General features: G+C 43.1%; 1 protein-coding gene across 2 annotated transcripts in view; it reads right to left on the minus strand.

Moving 5' to 3' along the window:
- Positions 1 to 2916: 2916 nt before the first annotated feature.
- LOC121648977 (radial spoke head 14 homolog) overlaps positions 2917 to 16288 on the minus strand; it is a 53225-nt gene continuing 39853 nt past the window's right edge. Inside the window, exons 4-9 of one of the 2 annotated variants that reach the window (XM_041999505.1) lie at positions 11718 to 11957; positions 6695 to 6797; positions 5986 to 6104; positions 5094 to 5319; positions 4876 to 5012; positions 2917 to 3456 (exon numbers count right to left, since the gene is read on the minus strand). In XM_041999505.1, coding sequence (XP_041855439.1) covers positions 3191 to 3456; positions 4876 to 5012; positions 5094 to 5319; positions 5986 to 6104; positions 6695 to 6797; positions 11718 to 11892 — 1026 coding nt within the window. In that variant the 5' untranslated portion in view covers positions 11893 to 11957 and the 3' untranslated portion in view covers positions 2917 to 3190. Of the gene's footprint in view, positions 3457 to 4875; positions 5013 to 5093; positions 5320 to 5985; positions 6105 to 6694; positions 6798 to 11717; positions 12085 to 16288 lie in introns of those variants that run through there. The other variant, XM_041999506.1, reaches the window with a different exon arrangement.

A 16288-nucleotide genomic window follows, 5' to 3' on the forward strand; every position in this document is an offset into this window, starting at 1 on the left:
CGGTCTTTTGTCTGTGACACACCCTTTACCCGAAACCCTTGTTTTAGACCACGATTACTTAAATAAAGATGTTCAACCATGTCAAAAGCTTTATAGAAATCAATGAATAACATAAAGCTTCATCTAACATTGAATGATTATAGTCAACCATGTCCAGATATTCCTACTTTGCATTAAGCTGGATTGTTCTTCATCTATTAAATCGTCTAGTTCAGTTTTTAACCTTCTGGCACATATTTAAGAAAATATTTTACAATAATCATTTAATAACGTAATGGGTCTCCAGCTGTCGATATATGACTTATTTTTGTTGGGTTTGGGAATACGTATAATTATTTCTTGCTTAAGTGATGCAGGGAATTCCTGTTTGTTTAATGATTCTCCAAATAAAAGGAGGATGAATGGTGCTAATAAATGGATAAAACATTTATAAAACTGACTTGTGAGCCTGGTTGTCTTTAACATTTCCGACACATTTTTTAACTCCAGTAACATTAAATGGGTCTTCACATGTATTTTTAAATTTGTTTTCTACTTTATGAATTTTATTAAAGACTGTGTGAAGGAAAGTTTGAATATTCCTACATTTGGGTTAAATGATGAGTACAAGTTTTTATAAAATTCCACCATGTGTTTAGAAACAGTTGAAGGATCATCGGTTGTTGTGTTTAGTTTGTTAATCTTTGACATTTCTTCTTTTTTCTAGACTGAAGAAGTATTTAAAGTTCTTTTCTCCGTGTTCCATCCTCTTTATTCCAGATCTTATGAAGCACCTCCAGCTTGTCTTCATAGAAATTGTCTAATTGTATCTTTAGTTTTTATAATTCAGTCATTTCCTGAGATAAAAGGTCTGACCTTTTACAAAGGTTCAGAATATTTCAAGTTTATATTTTTATTTCATTTTTGCGTATAGCCAAATTCCTAATTTCGAATTTCATTCATTCCCAGCTAAGTCCAGCATTCCCATTTACACACACACACACTTGTCTCCAAGATTTTGTAATAACGTTCACCTGCTTCCTTAGTGAAATTTTTATCTTCTAACAGACATTTGTTTCATCTCCAACAGTTGTTGGTTATTCTTTCAGAACAAAAATGACTCAAACTCAGTTTTATAGAAATGGTCTTGTGGTCGGATAAGATCAGTAGCAGCTTCTTTAACCTGTTCACACACACACACACACACACACATTACATGTCAGCTCTGGACTGCTGAGAAAAGATGGAGTTATTCCAGGTAAACTTACTTATAAATCACAACCTTGGCACAGAAAGTGAGGTACGCCACTTTCAGGCCCCGTTTTATAAATGAGGCCCCTGGTTGAAGAAAACTTATTTTAGGTGTGTCAGACAGGAAAATAGAGGTTAATTTTACCGACAGCAGGTCTGATTGATGGTGCCAACTACTAGTTTAGATTCACCTCAGCAGACATTTAAGACCCCGTTTTTATCAGAGTTAATGTTGATCGTCCTCCTTCACCTGAAGGTCAGGTTGAAAGGTCCTAAAGGACATTTTATGGTCATTTTTAAGTCTTTTCATCTATTTTTTCATTTACTTATTTAATTTGTTAACTCTTTGAGATGTTGTCTAGGAGCTGGTGGGACTTCAGCGTCTATAGAGACAACTAATTATTGTTGAGCTGTTAGAAATGAACATGTTCTCTATTAAACCACTTCACTTGTCTCCATCAGACTGAAGCAGCTGTAGCGTCACTGAGGATTTAACGATCCTTAAAATGGACTCGGAAGAACCAATCAGAGGAGATGAGACATCAAATGCTGCTGCTGTCAAGTCGTAAAGTTTGATAAAAACTATTAAGTTAAAAATCTTTTTCTATTCTTCCATCTTTCTTTAGTAGATCAGCGAAATCTTAAAAATGCCGTCTCCGTGGAAACGTACCAGTGCTGCAACAGGTTCCAAGATTGTAAGAAAGTATTTCTTCACCCTGTTTGGTTCATAGTCGTCTCTTCGTGTTCCTTCCACCAGAGAGGAGAGTGGAGGTGAAGAGACACAGCTAACTTTGTCTTTGAATATCATGTGACACGGCCTCGTCATCAAACCGTTGTTATAAGCCAGGGAAGCATAGATATTAACTTTACATCCTAAAAGGTGATGAAGGGTCAGCTGGACTGAAGCCAGACTGTTGGTCATGTTCTCCTTTCTTCAGAGCTTAATGGAGGCCTGATGGCTGGAGGAGGATGACCGATGCTTCCTGTTCCCGTCTGCTGCTGATACCTCAGCTTCCTGCCCACCTCCTCACCGCTCTGTCCTCCACCCACCAACCCAGCAGTCATGAATCCCTGTCCTGCCTCAGCCTCTGGTGCTGATCATCCTCCTGACCCATCTTCATCAACCTCTGCATCTGCTCCGGTCATCAGGACAGGTCTGTGACCCCCCTCAGGCCTCACCACACCAACATGTCTGATCCCCAAACTCGACTTGTTCCTTCCAGGCTTCCGTCCCACATCCATCCCAGACTCCTCCCCAGAGTCTCTTACCCCACAGTCCTCTATCACGGGGATGTTAGTGGTGGAAATCTAACCAAGAGAAACTCGTGGCCTCTTTCTCTGACTCCCTGAGACGGAAAACTGCAGTAAAAACCAGGATTTTCAGCTGCTGAAAACTCTTTATGTGAAACTTTAAAGTTCACATGAAGAAAAAAGGAAGAGAAAATGTTCGTTTATGAAGAAGCTAACACCATCATCATCATCATCAGGAGGAGAAGAAGGAGGAGGAGATTAAACCGAACTAGTTAACAGACTCGGATCTGACTTCCAGCTGTCACCAAGGCAGCTTGTTACCTACTGAGACAGACAGATTTTTCCTTTTTTAAACATATATGATAAAATGTTCATACAGATCAGATTAATGAGATTAATCATGAGATTTTGTTTTCTTTCCCACTTTTTCACGGCTGATTTTTTACTGTTTATTTCAACAAAATATGACAAAAGAAACTTAAAAGTGAACAACAGAGACCACAGCAGCTGGTCTCAGTCCCTGATCTCACCGGGAGAGCTGAAAACTTTATTCTGTCCCAATGACAAAGAAACTTCCATCAAACTCAAGGTGAGAAAATTTCTCAAGTTTGAGGTTCAAATGTTTTTCAGATTTCAGCGTCAAAGCTTTTTGTGGAAACAGATTTATTGACTCTGACATGAACCCTGGAGGTCAGAGGTCCTGAAGGTCTCAGGGGGTCCAGGTGATGACCCCGATAGCAGTCTGAGCGGCCTGCTGGATGTCCTGGTCCTCCTCCTCGCTCCTCCTCACCAGCACGGGGAGCTGCTCCAGCAGGAGGCGGCGGCCCACCGGAGCTTCGGCCAGCGCAGTCAGAGCCCGCAAGGAGTAGAGGACCAGAGCCTTCCTCCTCCTCCTCTCCTCCTCCTTCTCTTGCTTCTCAGACAGCAGCTGGAGGAGAACAGGGATGACGTGGAGGTCCAGGCACTGAAGTTTACCTGCAGGAGGAGTTTCAAGTCAAGGCAACTTTATTTCTAAAGCACTTTAAAAACAGCAGCTACTGACCAAAGTGATGAAAAAAATTCTATAAAATCAACTCGAAGCTGGGTCAAAGGTCAGTGAGAAGCGGCTGGTTTAAAACGCTCGGTGAAGACGTCCAGCCTGGTTAACATGCAGCAGCAGGAAGTTTCACCACTAAAGATCCACCTGCTCGGAGTTTTCAGCCGGGGTCACCGGGAAGATGAGTCGGCATGCAGCCGCTCAGAGCGGTGGCATGTGTTTAACAACGGCCTAAAAGCAAAGTAAATTATTTTAAAATGAACCTGAAACGCAGCTAAACCAGGAGAAACCTTCTGTCTCCTCCATGTACTCGTCACAGACATGCAGATGGGAAAGAGCGGGTTTCAAACACAGAACCCAGGGGAAGCAGATTTAAAGAAAAAGGCAGCGGCCCTGGATTGAGCCCTGGGGGATGCCATAAGACAGAAGATGATTACGAGAGATAAAAAAAATGTCCTCAGCCAGGCAGGACCTGAACCAGAGAAGAGCCTTGAATACCTACATGTCTCATGACCCATTGTTTCAAATCAGCGGTTAAATCTAACAAAACTCAGGTCACATGATCCCTGCTGTCTGTAGCTAATATCATTAACCTTTTTAATACTTGGAAATTTAACATTTAATGATAGAAAAGATTGTTATTATAATATTGGAGGATTTTACAAGAGTTTAAAACGTTGATTTTTTTTGTAAAATAAAAGTTATATAGTAGTAAGAGCTTCTTTTGTTTTCATGCTGAGGACCGACCTCAGTGAAGGAGCTGGTATGTAGCCTGAGCTCTGATGATTGGTGTGGAAAGAATCTGAGCTTTCCAGTGGTTTACAGCATGTACAGTTACTTGGAAGAGAGAATGAGAATGATTTATTTATCACGTCCAGCCCGCTGGACGCCTGTACCAACAATTTAAAAACCTTTAGTGATTCAGACTCTGTAGGGACTTAAAACCAGACTGAAAAACCTCTAAATAAAAGCTTGGACGGTATAGTTGGATCTAGGCTTTTTGATTAATGCTACTACTAGCAGCATGTTTGTATACGTTGGGACCAGAGTGGAAATATCCTCTTTAAATAAGTGAGGTAGGACAGCATCTGTAGGGGAACCTGAGGGCTTCAGATTATGTTAATTTCAGGTTACATCCTCAAACTGGAGGAAAACAGCAGAACAAGGAAGAGAGACTGATGGATCAGAGAGGAGCTCTAATGTTCGTCACCTCATTTACAAAGAAATGAAGATATTTTTTATGTGGATTTCTGGACTGCATCCATCAGTGGACATTTTTCCTTCCTGCTCCTCAGCTGCAGAAGAAACCAGTAAAGCTCTGAGTTTCTGAGGAAGCAGAGGTCAGTGTGTGTTTGTACCTGCGGTGATGATCACAGTGTTCATGATGACTCCTGCAGCGTTGGTCTGAACCTCAACGTCTTCGTCCTGCAGCAGACCCACCAGGACCGGAAGGACCTGCAGCTCACAGACCTGTCGCTTCCCGTCCAAAGGAACACTGGAACAAGATGGCCGTCATAAACACGCACACACACACACACACACACACACACACCAGCCAAACTCAGCCTGCTCCAACCTGAGCTCCATCATGGCCGCCGCTGCCTCTCTGCGGATGTTCGGGGAGCTGTGGGAGAGTTTGTGGCCCAGCAGTGAGACTCCGTCTGAGGCCAGAGCCGGCAGAGCGTTGAGCTTTGAACAGCAGCTGAGGGTGGAGAGGAGCAGCTCCTCCTCCTCCTCATCTTCCTCCTCCTGTCTGAGCGTCAGCATCAGTTTAGGAACCAGCGTTAGGAGAGCTGCTGCACCTGCAGAAGGACACAGAAGGACGTCGGCTCAGGTTAGAAGATGCAGATCCAGACATCAGCAGCAGACACGTTGCTTGCTGAGGTCCTACAAGCCACCAGGAGGCCAAAGACTGAATGTCCAGCTCCATCTGAGGAGAACTGAAAAGACTTGTCTTTATATTTTATATATTTAGAATAAATGTGGGATATGAGAATAAAATAAGTTGCGATGATCAGCTGTGGCTGGTGTTTTTGGACTCCAGTGGAACGCAGTTAGATGCATGAATAGGCTGGAATGATTGACAGGTAGCCATCATTCCTGTTAGTGAGGATATGGATGAAAAACAGCGTTATGGTATCAAGAAGTTTTCCTAGTGGGACGGGAAAATGTGGGAAGAAGAAAACAGGCAGAAAGACACTCAAAGGATAAAAAGACATTTTGTTTGTGATGTGAAGGTGGGAGATTTAGAGATGAGATGATGATTTTAGAAATTATTTTTATTCGTCCTGTTTGTCCTTTATCAAAATAAAAGTTAATAAAAGGACAAACATCTATTTGATTATTTTATCATATAGAAAAACATGAATTCATCATGTCTTCAGCCTGCTTCTTGTGAAATGTAGTTGATGGATCATCTAAACCAGGGTGGCAGACTCTAGAAACGGCCCTGGAAGCAGGTTCAGTACCTGCAGGCAGCTCAGCGAGGCGGTTCAGAACCTGGAGGACGTTTCTCCTGCAGGAGGATGAGGAGTCGTCCAGAAGCTCAGACAGAGGAGGGAGGAGGGAGGAGGCGAGCAGGGCCCGTCTGCAGGAGGAGACCACACACTCACAGTGATGAAGTTTCAGCTTCATCTCGTCCATTTGGTGCTCAGAAGATAAATAAAATGATCATTTCTACTAAAATCATCGTCAGTCAGTTTAGGTTTTTAGTTTTTAACTCCTCCATGCTGTCAGTCATTTGCAGCTGTTGCCAGAGGAGGTAAAGCTTTGACTTCCTGCTCTGTCACACCGCCACCTGCTGGTCAGTCTGAGGTACAGCCAAGAGAAACCTCACCGCTTCAGGAAACCTCTAAATCTCACTGACATCTCTCCATCCCAGGAGTCAGATGGATCTACTAACAGGTTAAGATCTTTAACTGTGTTGTCCAGAGGATGGGCTTTGTCTGGATCTAGGGTCTTAAAGTTCCTTGCTGGACTGAATTTAGTTTCCTTGCTGGACTGAATTTAGTTTCCAACATCCTAATCTTGGAAGTTATTTTAATAACCCACCTATAAAAGCAGGTTCAGGGGCCCCCAGTCCCGAGTACCTCCAACCTTCTACCTTCCTGGAAACATCTGTGTCTCGGTGAAGTTGATAAAGAGAGTAATGCCAGGCTGTTAAAACTACAGCTTTACCTGCCGATGCTGTGGGCCGTCAGCAGGTGAAGCAGCTCGCACGTTTTTCGTCTGACTGATGGATCTTCATCCTGTAACAAAACCTTCAGCTGCTCCAGAAAACCTGCAGAAGAAAAGTGAAGAAGTCCCTGTAAGACAGGGGTGTCACAGTCCAGTCCTTGAGGGCCGGTATCCTGCAGGTTTTCATTGTTTCCCTGATCTAACACACCTGTCTGAAATTAATGGGTTATTGTGAAAAAGTTGAAGCTGTTTGGATCCATTTGATTTTATTCAGGATTGCTGAAATGAATTTCCCTGTTTTCTTTGGGTCTATGTGATTTTGGTGTGTCCCACATGCTGCTCCACTTACTTCACTGCAAGTTTGAATCAGAATCAGAAAAAAAGTTCCCTCTGCACAATCTTCAGCTCCTCCTTATTTCCTGACCTAAAGGCCATGTTTTTTTCCTTCAGGAGAGCCTTTATGTCAGGAGTAAACCAGGGTTTATTGTTGGAAAAACAGCGTACAGGCCTGGTAGGAACAGTGTTTCCACACAGAGGTTGATCATAAATAAAGAATAAGTTAAAGATAAAAATCTCAATAAGAAAAATTAGTTACAATATCTATATAAACAAATCTATTAACTTAGTCCAACATGTAAAAAATCCAACCCATAGCAGAGGACATACTCTTGACCTTGTCCTCTCCCTCGGAGTTGACATTGATAATGTAAACCTCTTGGATTTCTGTGTTTCTGACCATAAGGGTGTCTCATTCAAAACTAATTTGCATTCTACCATACAAAAGCTTACATCAAGCAGCCGTATTCGCAGTTTCAAACCCAACTCAACAAACAGTTTTAGCACCATGTTTCTGGCTGCACCGATTAGCAATGTGCAAACAAATGTGTCATCAGTAAATGAGCTCCTGGACAATTTCAATAATACATGCCAGGAAATTCTAGATATTATTGCCCCGTATAAAACAAAACCTATCAAAAGGAATTTCCTACCCTGGCTTAATCATCATACAAGGCAGTTAAAACAACAATGCAGAAAAGGAGAACGCAAATGGAAAAAAGATAACCTTGTGGTATCTTTAGAAAACCTTAGACACCATATTCTTGCCTACCAATTGGCAGTGGAAGAAGCACGCAAATTGTATTTCTCAGAGTTAATCTCAAACAGCAACAACTCTTGAATATCATTTAAAACAATAAACTTAGTTACTTGCCCTCCTACCCCTTCTATCGATGCTTCTGCTGCAAAATGTGAGCAGTTTCTCACTCATTTTGTCAATAAAATTGCCAACATTAGGAATAATATTCCACCTGCCCCTGGCAACTTTGATATCCCGAACCAAACTGGGTCCTCACTGACATATTTTAAACAAATTTCTTTATCCAATTTAAAGGATCTTATTCAGCATGCAAATCCTACTACCTGCAAATTAGACATTCTGCCCACTAGATTTTTGAGGGACATCTTCGACACCGTGGGTCCTCACATCCTCTCTATTATTAACAGTTCATTGTCGTCTGGTTGTGTCCACCCTGGTCTCAAGAGTGCTGTAGTTCGACCGATTCTAAAAAAGCCCTCACTTAATCCTCTGGACCTGAACAATTTCAGACCTATATCAAATCTGCCTTTTTTATCCAAACTTTTAGAAAAGACTGTTGCCACCCAGCTGACCGAGCACATGAAAAATAACAACATGTTTGAAAAGTTTCAATCCGGCTTTCGCTCACACCACAGTACCGAAACTGCCCTTATAAAAGTCACCAATGACTTGCTCTTAGCCGCTGATACTGGTCTATGTTCAATTTTAATTTTACTTGATTTAAGTTCAGCATTCGATACAGTTGACCACAACACTCTGTTAAAGCATCTCAGAAATTTTATTGGCATTGCTGACTCTGCATTATCTTGGTTTTCCTCTTACCTTTCATCCCGGTCATTCTCTGTAGTACTTGGAGAGTTTTCATCTTCCTCGGCCCCCCTATCATATGGTGTTCCACAAGGTTCCATCCTTGGGCATATTTTATTTTCCATTTACATGCTTCCCATAGGTCAAATCATTCAAAACCACAATATAAATTTCCATCTATATGCAGACGACACACAACTATACGTCCCGCTGGCTATGAACGACCCTGAATCATTCACTCCCATTTTTAACTGTCTTTCTGACATAAAGGTCTGGATGTCCCAAAATTTTTTAGAACTCAATGAATCAAAAACAGAAATAATTCTATTCGGTCCACCTCAAGTCACTCAAAATCTCTCTTCTCTTGATAGTTTATCCAATCTGGTAAAACCATCTGCCCGTAACCTGGGGGTTATTTTAGATTCACAATTTGATTTTAGCCCTCAGGTTACAAAGGTTGTCCAATCTTGTTTTTATCAGATTCGTAACATAGCCAAGATCAAACATTTTATTTCCCAGTCTGACCTGGAAAAGGTGATACACACACTAATTTCCTCCTGGTTGGACTATTGTAATGCACTATACGCAGGTTTAGGTCTGAAGTTGCTCAGTCGTCTCCAGCTGGTCCAAAACTCTGCAGCAAGACTTTTAACAGGCACTAAAAAACATGAACACATCACCCCTATCATAGCTTCCCTACATTGGTTACCGGTCAATTTTAGAATTTATTTTAAAATCTTATTAATTACTTTTAAAGCCCTCCATGGTGTAGCCCCCACCTATATTTGTGACATGCTCTCCCCCTATGTCCCGGGTCGGTGCCTGCGCTCCTCAGGTCAGAGCCTCCTGACTGTGCCCCCCTCCCGTCTCCTCACTAGAGGAGACCGGGCCTTCTCAGTCAGAGCTCCTAAACTTTGGAACTCTCTGCCTGAGGAGCTCAGGGTAGCCAACACTGTTAGCACTTTTAAAACTAAATTAAAAACTTACTTTTATAGAATGGCTTTCTTATTGTGAATTTGTTTTTATTAATTTTATTGTCTCTTTTGAATTCATGTTTTATTGTTTTACCTTTGTGTATGTGTTCTTAAATGCTGTGAAGCACTTTGTAACTTTGTTTCGAAAAGTGCTATACAAATAAAGTTATTATTATTATTATTATTATTATTATTATATAAACAGATCCGGATAAATCCAGCCAATGAGTACTATGTACAGTATTATCAGTATGATAGACAGTAAAACGTAAATGTGGTCCAAAGTGCAACAAATGTACAGCAGTGGATGTTGCTGCTATGTGAAGGAGGTGTACAGTGTGATGGCTGCAGGTAGGAATGACTTCCTGTGGTTGAGTGGAGCATTGAGGTGGTATCCATCTCTCTCTGAACGTACTCCTGTGGCTGATCGGCAGGTTGTGAAGCGGGTGGGAGGTATTGTTCAGTATTGTCTTTATTATGGACAACATCCTCCTCTCCAACACCACAGTCAGAGTCCAGCTCCATCCCACCACGTTACTGGCTTTGTGGATCGGTTTGTTCAGTGTGTTTGTGTCTGCAGCCCTCAGCCTGCTGCAGCATGCTGCAGCATAGAGGATAGCACTGGCCACCACACACTCATAAAACATCCTGAGCAGCGTTTGGCAGATGTTAAACCACCTGATCCGCCTCAACAAAGAGAGACGCTCTGGCCCTTCTTGTAAAGTGCAGCAGTGTTCTTAAATCAATCCAGTTTATTGTCAACATGCAGTCCAAGGTATCTGTAACCCTTCACCACTTCCACATTGGCCCCCCCTATATTGAAACAGGTGTCGCTGGTGCTTTTCTCCTAAAATCCACAATCAGTTCCTTAGTCTTTGTCCCATTAAGCTGCAGCTGATTCTGTGAAAAAGGAGTCCACAGCAGCTGGATATTCCACCTCATCTCCTCCCTGATACATCCAGCTACAGCAGAGTCATCAGAAACCTCTGAAGGTGGCAGGTCTCTGTGCAGTGGCTGCAGGCAGATGTGTAGAAGGTGAACAGAAAGGGGGAGAGGACAGTCCCTTGCTTTTTTGTTCCCTTCCTGATCCTCTTCTTCTTCTCTGGTTTGTTTCTTTTTCTGGTCACATATCAGCTTTTCTGCTCAGCTCCATCTTCTGCGTCAAGCAATGAATAGCTAAGCTCCCTGAAAACGGACCAAATTACGCACGTAACCGATGCAGAAGACGGACAAAACGGTCCATCTGTCTGTGTATCCGTCTTCTGTATCCAGCATTAATGGGCCTTAAGCAGACTTTCCTCTCCCCGGTCACATTCGCCAGCTCGTCCAGGGGGATCCTGAGGTGTTCCCAAGCAGCCGAGAGATGTAGTCCCTCCAGCACGTCCTGAGTTTTCCCCAGGGCCTCAACGTAAACATCACAGCTGTGTTTAATTATTAGCAAAATACTAATAAAACTGAAATAAAGGAATCAGAAACTATTAAATACACTAAAAGCAATAAAATACCAAAATGCTTTAAAAGAAATTAAAAGATTAAATAGGCTCCAATAAAACTGTTACAAGGGTAGAATCCACAAAAAGCAATAAAAAGGCTAAAAAAAGACAAACAGATTCACATAATCTTCATAATCTTCTCATGCTGGGCTAAAAGCTGAGGATTAAAATGTGTTTAAAATGTCATTTAAAAGTTTCCAGAGTGGGGGCCAGTTTGGCCTGGAGGGGGCCAGTTATGTGAGCTCATTCTAAAGATTGGGTGCCAGCACTGAAAAAGCTGGTCAGTCTGGATTTAAGAAGGACCAGGAGGATCTGATCTGCAGACCTGGATGGTAGAGCAGGTCTACTTAACCCTTTAAAAACAAACAGTAAAACCTGGAAATGAATTCTAAAAAGTCCAGGCAGCAGATGTAGTGAAGCCAGGACGGGGTGAGGCGTTCATGGTCTTTAGTCTTTATGCATTTAACGGTTAGAATATGTCTTAATTGGGGGTTTCTTTTAATTTGCCATAATAATATTGTGTTTGTATAAATAAAAATATATTTTACTTCTGACCTTCACATTTGCGCTCCGAGCAGCTTCAGACAGTTTGATTCCCAAACCCAGAATCAGCTTCAGACCTGACAGTGAACCGTATTTTCTCGTGGACCTACCTCCGTTAACGGTCTCGTAGAGCCGCTCCGGGTCGTGCATCAGGTCGCAGAGTGAGGCCAGAGCCGGCAGCCTGCGCGCGGCCTCCGGCTGCTGCAGCTCCGAGAACAGCTGCGGGACGGCCCACCGTCCGAAGGCCACCGGAGCCCGGTCCAGGTCTGTCACTGCAGCTGCCATCACAGAGTTCAGTCCACTTTTATCCGGGATCTAACTGAAGTCCGTTGCTGTTGCCTAGTAACCACCTGCAAACATCACTGCTGCGTTCAAGAACTGGAAGAAAATCGGACTTCCCCACAGAACCAGCCTGCTTCATCAGTTACGTCCAGTCATCTGAGCTTTTCTCATGGCAGACCTTACGTGCACACGGGGGCTTGCGACGCGACACAAGAACCTTTGAAAAAAACAAACTTTTTATTGACATTAGACAACAGGGCAAGACGATAAACTAAATAAATCAGTTTCAGTTTGCATAATGAAATTATAAAAACTTTGGGGAAAGAAAAATAACAAACTGATGGATGTCAGTGTTCCTGTCTACTGCTCCTGAATAGCGATTTTTTTAAATGACAGTAATGGTTAAATTAGCTACAGAACATGAATGTAGAGCAGCTGTAACATGAGCTAATATCAATGGGTGTTACCAAATGAGTCGACAAGTATGTGTGAAAAAGTAAAGCAAGAGTAAAGAGGGAAGATAAAACAGTGATAGTGAATAGTGATGCACGGGGAATTGGTGAAATATAAGTTAATTAGGAACATGGACAAAGGGCGGGGGTGGTTACTTTCCAAAAACAATGTTTTGCTTTTGTGAACAGAGACACGACTAGCGCTAGGACCAAGCAGAAAACGGCTTAGTTTAGACCGCCCACAAGCTCTTCTATTGGCTCTGCTGTTTCTGTGTGATTGGCTGTCCCCGCCCTCACTCCACCTTGCTTGTGTCGTGCCGAAAAAACCACCCCCTCTCAAGGAGCGCAGTAACAGCATCTCGCCTTACCAAAACCCCGAACTATCCTGCTGCTATAAAGAATATATATATATATATATATATTATCTCTTATACAGAGAAATTAAAAGTCAAAGACTGATGCTTAAGTGGTCTTAAGTGGTCAGACCACTTAAGACCACTTATTCACAGTATGCTCATACCATGATCAGCAATAACTGTTGTGAATTTGGGGGCTGCAAGTGATTTGGAGTCAGATATAGAAGGGGGTGCATATTCTGGAAGACCGGCTGCCAGAATATGCACCCCCTCAGTAAATCTGTCCCTGTTGGTCAGGGTCCTATCATTTCTGTGTGACTATATACAGGCCATTTGAGCATTTTTTTTCTGTGTAATATAATATTATATCTGTATATATATATATATATATATATATAGTAATATATAGTAATATAATGTAATATCTGTATAAAAAGGAAAAAACAAATAAATAGCTATATATAGTTATTTATTTGTTTTTCCTTTTTATCAGCTGGTTAGTTCAGTCTTTTGGTAAGGCTAATTGAGAGGGGCTGCTTTTCACAGCAGGGGTGCTTTTTTCGGCATCACACCGGTAAGCTAGTCTGTGGTCAGGAGTCCTTGTTAATGTGCTGCTGGCCGTGGATCACGTCAGCTGGAAGGATTGTAATATCAGAAGTTTCGTTTACATTAACGTTTGAATCTGAGTCCATGTGCGCATGTGCGTTTGGTAATTAAGTGCAGCCTTGATGTCTAAAAAAAGAAAAAGTCAAAATATAAGTTACTCAGAGAAATGCGTTACACCCATTATGCAACACCTTCACTTGCTCCTTAAAGCAGCAGGTCCACTCTAAGATCCTCCTCATCATTTACAAAGCTCACAATAGTCTTGTGAAGTATATTCTTTTATTGGAAGTGCTGATAAACATTCATTCATTCATTATCTACTGCTTAGTCCATTACGGGTCGCGGGGAAGCTGGAGCGTATCCCAGCATTTTATCAGGTGAGAGGCAGGTACACATGGACAGGTCACCAATCCATCACAGGGCCAACACAGAATGAGACAAACAACCATTCACACACACATTCACTGCTAGGAGAATCTAGAGTCACCAGTTAAACTAACATGCATGACTTTTGGACAGTGGGAGGAAGCCGGAGAGAACACACACATAAAGAACATGCAAACTCCACAAAGAAAGGCCACCAGGGTCAAACCTCCCCTCCAACCAGCGACCAAGGGAACAACACAACATATACAAATGTGTTTTTATACGTCCAAACTAATGATAATTGTGAGGTTTTTCCTCTATAACTGTATCATCAAAATGGGTGATTGTTGCTCCCCAAACTGTTCCACTGTTCATATCAGGCAACAATATATTTTTATCTGGTGACGGATAGTAGAGATGCAGGAGGGAACGCTGGAGGAGGGAGAGTAGAAGAATCTGGAGGAGATGGAGGAGAAGAAGCTGGAGATGGAGGAGGGAGAGTAGGAGAAGCTGGAGGAGATGGAGGAGAAGAAGCTGGAGATGGAGGAGGGAGAGTAGGAGAAGCTGGAGGAGATGGAGGAGTAGAGGCTTGAGATGGAGAAGAGGCTGGAGGCTCAGAGGTGAGGTTGAAAGAATAAACATGTTAGTCATGACATGAAGCATTGTGACATGTGTTAGTGATGATAATGTGGATCAGAGCTTCTAAAGTTCAAACACCAGACATCCTGAGGCATGCTGCCTGACGTCAGAGGTCAGGTGATCAGGTGATCAGGTGGAGGTCCTTGTTGACCAGGTTGAGGTCCTTGTTGATCAGGTGGAGGTCCTTGTTGATCAGTTGGAGGTCCTTGTTCAGTTGGAGGTTCTTGTTGACCAGGTGGAGGTCCTTGTTCAGGAGGAGGTCCTTGTTGATCAGGTGGAGGTCCTTGTTGACCAGGTGGAGGTCCTTGTTGATCAGTTGGAGGTCCTTGTTGACCAGGTGGAGGTCCTTGTTGAGGAGGTAGAGGTCCTTGTTGATCAGTTGGAGGTCCTTGTTCAGTTGGAGGTGTCGTAGATAAATTCTTTATCAAAAGGGCTTGCTGATATTAAGAGTCTGCAGACAGAGGTCTTAATGATCTTCCTTTATTCGGCCGAACAGGGGGACACCTCTCCAGGATCGAAAGACCACGTTCATCCATTTCCCCAAGCTTATATAGTCTCCCTGAATCTATTTCTGTATACACACACACACAGCCTTTTAGGGCTGACTGGTTGACATCATTTTGATATCATGTTATAATGTCATGCTATTAATATTCTGCTTACCAAGGACAGTACACCTGTTGTTTTCCATTGCAACGCTGATGTATTAATACTTCCACATTTCCCCCTTTTAAATATTTCAGAGTGATCGGCCCTAAGACGATACTCTGAAACTTACAATAGGGAAAACTTTTTTACGCACACTCGTCCACACACCCAGGTCTCAAGCATAACATAGGAGCCGATCTGAACCTCCCGTACGAGGGCGAAAAAACCCCGAAGGGAGAAAAAATTCCCCCGTGCCCCCCCTCTGGGCGAGCACCGGTAACTTTTGATCTTACTTGACACTCAGGCACGGGTAGGCCAGTGAACCCCTGCAGGAGACCTTCTAAATACTATGACAGAAATTAATCATACACACACAACAAAGAAATTCCATTACAATCCGTTTTCACAAGGATAACCTATTACAGAAGATTACTGACTACAAAAACCACACGTGAATAACACAAGATAGAGTCTTTTTCCAGTCCGGAGGCAAACAGGAGCATTGGGTCACCAGCCTTCCCTTGTCTGGCTACCGCCCCTTCGTCCAACCGACTGCAGTTATATTGAGACGTCACAGGTCCAACTCAGTACGGACCAATTGGGCAGCCATGATGACAGAGGTCTGTTTCTTGAGACTCATACTCCATGCTTTCCTCAGGGCGGGAACGATGCACATGCCAAACAAGAAAAGAAGGATCAGAACCAAAGCTGACCCAACTCCCACCTTTATCAACACATTTTTCCAGTCAGCCATTAACTGGTCCAACCAATTAAGAGACCAGTCGCTCTTCCCAGCATGCTCTCGCACCTCCCTCCCCACCCGTATTATCTCGCCCATGGCAGATGTAAAGGAACCATCTGGCGCTGTGTTAGCTGGAATAAAAGTGCAACATCTGTCTGAAATACCGAGTCACGGGTAGTGTGTAGATGTGTGCGGGTGCATGCCGGCAAGAGACCTGACTGATAATGGCATTTGGCATGTGGATCGTACTCCCCCTGATCACTGAGGTCGGCGTTCCGTCTTTGAGCTGGTGCCACTCTGTTCCCTTGAGAAGGCCCTGGTGATGGGACGACATAGTGGCTGCTGCTTCGGGTCCGGGTTGGATGACTTGCCCATGTCCACATTACTGTCCCGAACAACAGAAGAAACCACAGGAACTTCAGACACAACATCATCGGGCGACAACTCTGAATCTGCCCTGACCGGACTATCTTTGTCAGATGCATGCCAGGCGATACTTCCCCTTTTGGGGGACTGGTCATTTGAGAACGCTGCACAATCCGACCAGTCCCCAGGGCCCGTTTTGCAGTTGTTGGTCGTAGTTGCCAACG

This window comes from Melanotaenia boesemani, chromosome 11, assembly GCF_017639745.1.
Source record: "Melanotaenia boesemani isolate fMelBoe1 chromosome 11, fMelBoe1.pri, whole genome shotgun sequence".
In the NCBI taxonomy this organism is placed as follows: Eukaryota; Metazoa; Chordata; class Actinopteri; order Atheriniformes; family Melanotaeniidae; genus Melanotaenia; species Melanotaenia boesemani.